At 42.9% G+C, this 9,992-nt stretch overlaps 1 protein-coding gene across 2 annotated transcripts in view; it reads left to right on the forward strand.

The window, feature by feature from the left end:
* LOC111963819 (solute carrier family 12 member 2-like) overlaps positions 1–5,325 on the forward strand; it is a 117,334-nt gene extending 112,009 nt beyond the window's left edge. For both annotated transcript variants that reach the window (XM_023987361.2, XM_023987362.2), the window contains one exon: positions 926–5,325. In XM_023987361.2, the coding sequence (XP_023843129.1) occupies positions 926–1,061 (136 nt within the window). In that variant the 3' untranslated portion in view covers positions 1,062–5,325. The remainder of the gene's footprint in view (positions 1–925) is intronic.
* Positions 5,326–9,992: the final 4,667 nt, after the last annotated feature.

Genomic DNA, 9,992 nt, shown 5'->3' on the forward strand with positions numbered 1-9,992 from the left:
TTGTGTCTGGGGCCGGCAGGTAGCCTAACAGGTTAAGAGCATTGGGCCGGTAAACGAAAGGTCACTGGTTTGAATCCCCGAGCCGAATAGGTGAAAAATCTGTCAATGTGCCCTTGAGCAAGGCACTTAACCCAAATTGTTCCTGTAAGTTGCTCTGGATAAGAGCATCTGCTAAGTGACTAAAATGTCAATTGTAATAACAGCCGCTAAGTGAATCAGCTGGGTGCCCTGTAAACTGAGACGCCAGCTGCCCTCACACTCTCTCGCTCTCCTCTGTCACCCTCCTCGTCCCCTTTAGGTCTTCTCTCCTCTTTCTCTCCATTTCCCTGCCACTTCTCTTTCATCTTTTCTCTCTGTTGCTCTACCTTCTCTCTTTCTCAATCCACTCATCTTCTTTATTTACCTCTTCCTATTCTCCCCCTCTCCATTTTCCTACCATCGTCCTGCTTCTCATTTATTCTCCCTCTGCTTCCTCACTCATCCTTCCCTCTCTATGCATGGGCGCGCACACACAATACTCCACCCACACTCATTAAGTAGCGCTGTGGGTTAATTGCCCTTGCGTTGTCTCTTTCCACCACTGGCTTGGCTCTGCTTCGGTCCCTGCTGTCCTATCCTATTCACAACACCACAGCACTACTGCTCTCCTCACCTCCACAACTGATACTGAATGGGGCCAGAGAGCAATAGAAACACCCATTGTCCTCAGTGTCACTGGACCTCCATTTTGTGTCTCATTAATGGATGTGTAGAATAGGGTGTTTCAATGCTCTGTTAGTCAGTCATACAGCACTTTATTGAAGTATGCGTGTGGTATTGAGTTTGTGCTGTAGATATACGGGGCACGAGGGTGAGATTTGAAAGGATCCAAATGGATAGGGCTATTTCTGTCACTCATCACATCACACTCTCTCTCGATCTACAGGAGCATGCCCTTGGCCAGAAAGGGAGCGGTGTCCAGTGCTCTCTACATGTCCTGGCTGGAGACTCTGTCCAAGGATCTGCCTCCCCTCCTCCTGGTGCGCGGCAACCACCAGAGCGTCCTCACCTTCTACTCATAAACACACACATGCTGCCTTTGGGACCTGCCAGCCCTGACTAAGACACGCACACATATTCTTTAATGAAGGTAGAAACAGTAGCAATTGATGATAATATTAATAATGATAAAGGATATGGTGTTGCTGTGGACATCCAGCCTCTTACACTACATGATCAAAAGTATGTGGACACCTGCTCGTCGAATATCTCATTCCAAAATCATGGGCATGAACATAGAGTTGGTCCCCCCTTTGCTGCTACAACAGCCTCCACTCTTCTGGGAAGACTTTACACTAGATGTTGGAACAGTCCTGCGGGGACTTGCTTCCATTCAGCCACGAGCATTAGTGAGGTTGAGCACTGATGTTGGGCGATTAGGCCTGGCTTGCAGTCGGCATTCCAATTCATCCCAAAGGTGTGCGATGAGGTTGAGGTCAGAGCTCTTTGCAAGCCAGTCAAGTTCTTCCACTCCGATCTCGACAAACCATTTCTGTATGGACCTCGCTTTGTACACGGGGGCATTGTCATGCTGAAACAGGAAAGGGCCTTCCCCCAAACTGTTGCCACAAAATTGGAAGCACAGAATGTCATTGTATGCTATAGCAATAAGAGGTCCCTTCACTGGAACTAAGGGGCCTAGCCCGAACCAGGAAACACCCCCAGACCATTATTCCTCCTCCACCAAACTTACAGTTGGCAGGTAGCGTTCTCCTGGCATCAGCCAAACCCAGATTTGTCCGTGAGACTGCCAGATGGTGATTCATCACTCCAGAAAATACGTTCCCACTGCTCTAGAGTCTGCTCGGCCATGGAAACCAATTTCATAAAGCTCCCGACGAACAGTTATTGTGCTGTAGTTGCTTCCAGAGGCAGTTTGGAACTCGGTACTGAGTGTTGCAACTGAGGACATACGATTTTTACGCACTTCACGGCTGAGCCGTTGTTGCTCCTAGACGTTTCCACTTCACAATAACAGCACTTACAGTTGTCCGGGGCAGATCTAGCAGGGCAGACATTTTACAAACTGACTTGTTGGAAAGATGGCATCCTATGACGGTCCCATGTTGAAAGTCACTGAGCTCTTCAGTAAAGCCATTCTACTGCCAATGTTTGTCTATGGAGATTGCATGGCAGTGTGCGGCTGAAATAGCAGAATCTGCTAATTTTAAGGGGGTGTCCACATACTTTTGAATATAGTGTATGTGAAAGGGCAGTCGGTCAGTGAAGTCCCCACTACTCTTTTGAAACTGGAGAACACGTGGGGGTTATTTCCGGCACCCCTGGCTAACACATTCAACCTAACGCGAGAAAAGAAGTGCACAATTTAATTTACAAAGTTGATTTCCTCCCTGGCTTGAAAGCGCCTGTTCATGCTTCGCACTATTTTGTTATTACTATTAATATTGTTATTATTATTCTGATTCTTCTTGATGTCATGTTAAGTTATAGATCTTTTTTTTTCTTCAATGCAGCAATAATGCCTCTCTTATTTTTCATTTTCTTGTGTTGGGAGAGAGGCATGTCGAATGCTTTGCAACACTTTTTATTGCCTTATGTATGTGCCTTCCAGTTGAAATCAATAATTAAACGATTGAATCGCTCTACCCAGATTGAACGGTATGAAAAATGTATAAGAGCTATTTTTATGGTAGTGGATTGATTGTAGGAGGTTTGCAGAGAGTCTCCACTTGATGGCATAAAAAGCTTTTCTCTGGTGTTTATTTTCCTCCTCCTTCCTCCATCCCTAAATTATTTCCTGTTTTTTTTTAATGGGCTCTGATTTTGTTTTCTATCTGTTTGTTTGTCTTCCTTTTAAGCTGTGTAAATGAAATAGTTTCTAGTGCAGTACCCTCTACTTAATACTAGAGTCAATCTGCTTCAATTCTGAAAGTTGATTGGATGATGTCGAAGAATTGTCTCGTAACAAAAAGCATCCGCGGGTCTAGAATTTGAAGTTCCAGGGTTCTTGTTTCCACACTGTGTCAGGAATGACTGCAGTTGGCTAGAATACGGCATAGCTTCTGATTAGCTTTGCCCTGCTGAAGAGCCAGTTGTCTCACAACAGCTGCTAACACAAACAAGTGTTTCAACCAAAAACAAGTTCTTAGTCCAAGTCTCCTTTGGACTCGAGTAAGTCCCCACGTTGAAGTCTGTCACCATATTGGAATCTATCGGCTGAATCCTAACTTCAGATGCTCCAATTCTACTCAAACGTGTTTGCGGAATTCGTGTATCGATGTCCGTAGGAGACTTGAAAGTGAGTTACTTATCTTATATCTCAAGTTAGGACACGGCCCCTCGGGTTCCCCACATTGGAGTGACTCTACGAAGGAACTGGTCTAGCCCTTACAACCGCGAATTAAAACTTTGCCTTAATGCTAGAAGTAATGATTGTTGTCGTTGTCTTTCTCTTATAAGCCGTACTGGCTGTGTGATTATACTCGTGGGTCAATGCAGATGTAGCTATAGAGGAGTATTGCATAAAGAAGAATGTACTGTCACTCTACTTTATCCAGTATTTTAAAAACAATTCTGTATATGTATGGACCATTTTCTTATTATTGTTTCCATTTCAAGAAAGCCCACCTTAGTCTGTTACATGGAACAGTCTGGAATCTGTGCTTGCTTTAGGTTCAACCATTGATAGAAAAGTGCCGTTTCGTGTCAGTCTTTTCTCCAGTTGTGGTGGCATTAGCTCATTCTGCCTCAGACAATGGTACCTGGACATACTCTGGTGTAGACTGTTTTTACGTATTCCACTCAACAGTGGACCTGAGTCCTTCATGCCCACATGTCTGACTGTTTGTCCGCTTGCCCTGATGTACATTGGACTAGTAGCCTCAATTCTCCTCCGTTCGTTTCTGTTCAATGCAGAAACGACTCCCACTCTGTCTGGTCTGTGAAGATGAGTAGGCACTTTGCTGAGTATCTTTCCGTGGCTGTTCTTTTTGGGTGTTTAGAAGATATGGATTAGCATGTTTCAAGAGGGCACTGATACATACCTCTATGAAGGTGAGCTACTGTAATAAGGGTTTGGGATAAAATCCCATGCATGGTTTATTTGAAGGGTTTTACTGTCCCTCAGTTCATTTTTGGACCATTTAGGCTGGCCCATAAACCTGTTGTCAGCACACTTTGCCATTGTTCCGGGAGAGTTAAAGTTGTGGTGCGTACCATGTGGGGCCTTTCTCGCAGGGGTGAAATTTCCCAAAGCAAAGGGTGCATGTTAACTGTTTCTTTAACTTGTGAATGAGGGTTTTATAATAACTGCCGAAAGCTACTGGATCAAAACAGGGTTATTTGCGTTTATAATGTACAGTATTGCCCACGCCTTACCCAACACGCTGTCTATAGGTCATAGCATTTAGGGCCAACCACATCATTGCCCCTCTCTTCCCTAGTTCTTATCCTTTATGCAATTTCTTAAAAAAAGAATTACTTTTTAGGCAGGAGGTTTGGGTCAGTTGAATGTAAATCTGATAAACACTAAACTGAGAGTTCATTTTATGTTTTTACTTCTACAGTGCCGAGTTCAATGCTTTTGCTGTAAGCTACATCCTTTTAGATTCCAGTCCCACATGGAAATCAAAGTGCAGTGTGCTTTGTATTCCAGGCTCCAATGAACTATTCCCACCCACACGACTGCATCTCACCGTTCTGTGTCCTTTATCTAGAGAATGACTACGCCATGTGATTGTGAACGAATATATACACATATAGTGTAAATATACTAGTGTATAAAATTATATTTCTTTGAAATATGTGCAAAGCATGTACATTTTTTTTTTTTTAATGGGTGGGGGATTGTAAAGCTTTTTAGAAACCAGATGGTACAATCTTACTTACCAAGATCTGTTCTGTGTATCGGTGAGTAAACCACTCAACCCTCAGTTACTATACAAAGCAACAATGTTACAAACAAAACACGGGTTACTCTACATTTATATTTAGATATATAAATAAGAAAATGTGTGTCAATACAACCGGGCGGGGATTTTTGCCATAAGTGTGTTCTTTTTTCCATCTATGTATAGGTGTGAGGAGAGGAATACTATAACGTCCTCAAAACGTCATTATTTAGCCGAAGCCTGACACTACTGTGCTCTGTCCAAGAGACCAAAACATGTTGCCTGTAACTTGTGGCCTAGCCATGTTGAGACGTCTTCATCCTCTGTATTTGTATTGATATGCTGTACTGTTAACTGTCACAGATATGCTTTTTTCAAACATTTTAACATACTTTGTACATGTTTATTGCAATAAATCAAATGAAATCAATCATCATTGAAGCACTTGGGTATTTTTTTACCCACCTATAACTAGCATTTTAAACAAGGTAGCACCTTCAGAAGTGCTTGATTTGCACAGCAGCATACAGTGCCTTCAGAAAATATTCTTGGACTTGTTCCACGTTTTGTGTTACAGCTTGAATTAAAAAATTTTTGCAAATGTATTGAAAATGAAATATATTTTATTTACATAAGTATTCACACCCCTGAGTCAATACTTTGTAGAAGCGCCTTTGGCAGGGATGACAGCTGTGAATATTTCTGGGTAAGTCTCGAGCAGCTTTCCACACCTGGATTGTGCAACAATTGCCTATTATTCTTTTTCAAATTTCTTCAAGCTGTTGATCATTGCTAGACAACCATTTTCAAACAGATTTAAGTAAAAACTGTAACTTGGACATTCAGGAACATTCAATGTCTTCTTGGTAAGAAACTCCAGTGTAGATTTGGCCTTGTGTTTTAGGTTATTGTCCTGCTGAAAGGGGAATTCATCTCCCAGTGTCTGGTGGAAAGCAGACAAGTTTTCCTCTATGATTTTGCTCCGTTCAGTTTATTTTTTATCCTGAAAAACTCCCCAGTCCTTAAAGAGTACAAGCATACCCATACCATGATACTGCCACCACTATGCTTGAAAATATTGAGAGTACTACTCAGTAATGTGTTGTATTGGATATGCCCCAAACATAACTTTTTGTCCTGAATACAAAGTGTTAATTGTTTGCAGTATTACTTTAGTGCCTTATTGCAAACAGGATGCATGTTTTGGAATATGTGTATTCTGTACAGGCTTCCCTTTCACTCTGTCAATTAGATTAGTATTGTGGAGTAACTACAATGTTGTTTATCCAACCTCATCACAGCCATTAATTAAACTCACCATTGGCCTCATGGTGAAATTCCTGAGTGGTTTCCTTCCTCTTTGGCAACTGAGTTAGGAAGGACGCCTGCAACCTATTTAGGCTTGCCATAACAAAACTAAGGGGTTGAATGCTTATTGATTCAATAAGTCATTCCAGCTTTACATTTATGAATTTGTAAAAATGCTTTGTAAGTCACAAGTTGCATGGACTCACTGTGCAATAATAGTGTTCATTTTTTTTATGACTACCTCATCTCTGTACCCCACACATCAGTCGAGCAGTGAATTTCAAAAACAGATTCAACTAAAAAGAGCAGGGTTTTACAATGCTCGCAAAGAAGGGCACCTGAAGGAGCAGGCATTGAATATCCCTTCGAGCATGGAGAAGTTATTAATTACACTTTGGATGGTGTAGCAATACACTCAGTCACTGAACTTATTTAGGCTTGCCATAACAAAACTAAGGGTTTGAATAGTTATTGATTCAATAAGTCATTTCAGCTTTACATTTATGAATTTGTAAAAATGTATAAAAACATTATTCCACTTTGACATTATGGTGTATTTGTGTAGGCCAGTGACAAAAAACATCGCAATTTAAACTATTTTAAATTCAGGCTGTAACAGGCTGAAGTCAAGGGGTGAGAATACTTTCTGAAGGCACTGGATCTCCTGGTTGGAGGGAGTTGACACTTGATTTAGAAACTGTAAATCCCATGGTGAGACCTGTTCAGTTTGAAAACCTGGCTGAGAAATATCCAGTGCACGCAACCACACCTCTACCACCATCTAGTGCTCAGTTATGACAAGCTCTGTCTACGAAGACATGATAGTCATCTTGTTGAATACTGTAGTTTTGCAATCCCAAAACATTGAGGATTATTGCTTATTGCTAAATAGAAACGTAGATGCTTCATTTCTTATTAGTTAAATTTACCATGAAGGCAAACCAGCAGTACGTACCCAAACTATTACTAGATACAGTACGCAGGCCAAGCAATTACGTGCAAATGATTCATTTCATACAACTTAACTTTCATATAGGCTAATTGTGACCCACCACAACCATTTACAGCCAAGATGGCCAGCACTCCCACTCAAGGAAATTGGGTATATTTACCAGCTCATTTAGCAAGCATAATAGCCCCACTTGTGCAGCCTGCCTAAAACTGTTATGCAGTGTAAACACATTGCCAAACACAGTCCGCAACTATTGTAACCCTCCTCACACTTAATACAAATACATTTTAAAAAGTGCTTTGTCCTACTCCCTAATACAGACGATTACAGGTAGATGGAGCATAAGCTGGCCATTGAGCGCCCTGTCCCTTGGCAAGCCTTTCTCTGTCTCGAGCTAAATGAGTGCATTATCTCCCTCATTAAACAGCCATTGTTCCTCTGTCCAAGCCTCAGAACGTTTAGCACACAACAGCTAACATTTCCGCTGCCAGATCTCAGCCAAAGGGCTGGATTCAATCTGTATCGCTGAAGTTCAGCGTTATAGCGTGATTGATATTTAAAGGGGGGCTGAACTTCCTGATTTGGCCTCGTTTTTCTGCTTGGTCATTAACAAATGCCACGTCCAGGACTGATACCAAACGAGCGTTGTCTTGAGGGGATGGATTAATTTGGGTGTCTCTTGTGTGCGAGTCTGTTCTTATGTGGCAAGCTTTTGTACACTGACTCTGCCAAAACAGTACAGTCACTCACCCTTCTACATACAGTGCATTTGGAAAGTATTCAGACCCCTTGACTTTTTCCACGTTTTGTTACGTCACAGCTGTATTCTAAAATGTATTTTTATTTTATTTATTCTGCCTCAGTCTACACACAGTACCACATAATGACAAAGGAAAAACTGTTTTTTAAATACACCCTCGCATCTTGGGTATGACACAACAAGCTTGGCACACCTGTATCACCTTCCGGAGACACCTGAAACCCCACCTCTTTAAGGAATACCTAGGATAGGATAAAGTAATCCTTCTAACCCCCCGCCCCCCCTTAAAAGAGTTAGATGCACTATTGTAAGTGGTTGTTCCACTGGATATCATAAGGTGAATGCACCAATTTGTAAGTCGCTCTGGATAAGAGCGTCTGCTAAATGACTTAAATGTAATGTAAATGTATTTGGGGAGTTTCTCCCATTCTTCTCTGCAGATCCTCAAGCTCTGTCAGGTTGGATGGGAGGGGGTCGCTGCACAGCTATTTTCAGGTCTCTCCAGAGATGATCGATCGGGTTCAAATCCGGGCTCTGGCTGGACCACTAAAGGACATTCAGAGACTTGTCCTGAAGCCACTCCTCCCTTGTCTTGGATGTGTGCTTTGGGTTGTCCTCTTGGAAGGTGAACCTTCGCCACAGTCTGAGGTCCTGAGCGCTCTGGAGCAGGTTTTCATCAAGGATCTCTCTGTACTTTGCTCCATTCATCTTTCCCTTGATCCTGACTAGTCTCCCAATCCCTGCCACTGAAAAACATCCCCACAGCATGATGCTGCCACCACCATGCTTCACTGTAGGGATGGTGCCAGGTTTCCTCCAGATGTGACGCTTGGCATTCAGGACAAAGAGTTCAATCTTGGTTTCATCAGACCAGAGAATCTTGCTTCCCATGGTCGGAGTCCTTTGGGTGCCTTTTGGCAAACTCCAAGCGGGCTGTCATGTGCCTTTTACTGAGGAGTGGCTTCTGTCTGGCCACTCTACCATAGAGGCCTGATTGGTGGAGTGCTGTAGAGATGATTGTCTTTGATCGTCCCATCTCCACAAAGGAGCTCTGTCAGTGACCATCGGGTTCTTGGTCACCTCCCTGACCAAGGCCCTTCTCGCCCGATTGCTCAGTATGGCCGGGTGGCCAGCTATAGGAAGAGTCTTAGTGGTTCCAAACTTCTTCCATTTTAGAATGATGGAGGCCACTGTGTTCTTGGGGACCTTCAATGCTACAGAATTATTTTGTTGGTACTCTTCCCCAGATCTGTGCACTGTCACCTGTGAGAGAGAATACAGTAGACGGCACACGTGTGATTTATGACCCTACTTGATGGGTCAGGTGTGTTAGCCCATATATGGGCATCCTGCCTTCCGTTCTCACGGTAGGGGGAGGGTGTTTATTTAACCAGATAGTGCATCTGTTCCTTTGAAGCTGTCACGATGATTGATGTGTAGGGACCTCGTTGAACTGGGGGATGTGTTTGAACATTTCAAAGAGTATGGCCCCCACCCTGTTGTAGTGACCCTATGGCTGTTGTCTATGAAACAGGAATGTCTGGGGTTATTGGGGGGCAGACGCATTATAAATAAACCCCAGAACACCAAACAAGAAATTAAAATAAACCCAGAACACTAAACAACAAATTAAACATGTCTCCTAGGCCAATTGTAGGTGTACTTTGTGCCTCGTGTCAAGAACATCGAGGACATTCTGTGTGAGGCCCCTGAATGTTTTAATGGAGTTTTGGATATGAATGATGGACATATGGATTACATTTTCCAACCGGAGGATTCAACTTTGAAGATTTTCACAGACAGCGGCCACAGCTCCCTTTATCAAACAAAACCCGGGAGTTTTTCTCCTGCGCTGCGTATGAGAGAATGGCTTAAGATACTGCTCGGGCTATGCCAGATCGAACACGCCCTGAGTGGGGCAACGCTGCCCGGGTATGCGTTGGAAGTGTGCGGGCGAGCTGATTTGAAAGCCATAAGAATCTCTTCAATGGCGTATAGTCCAGACTCCAAATTTTAGCATGTGCCCAATTCAATAGTTCAAATGCAACAAAATCAGTTCGTTCGTATATATTTTCAAAAGCCT

This window comes from Salvelinus sp. IW2-2015, linkage group LG5 (genome assembly GCF_002910315.2).
Source record: "Salvelinus sp. IW2-2015 linkage group LG5, ASM291031v2, whole genome shotgun sequence".
Taxonomy (NCBI): Eukaryota; Metazoa; Chordata; class Actinopteri; order Salmoniformes; family Salmonidae; genus Salvelinus; species Salvelinus sp. IW2-2015.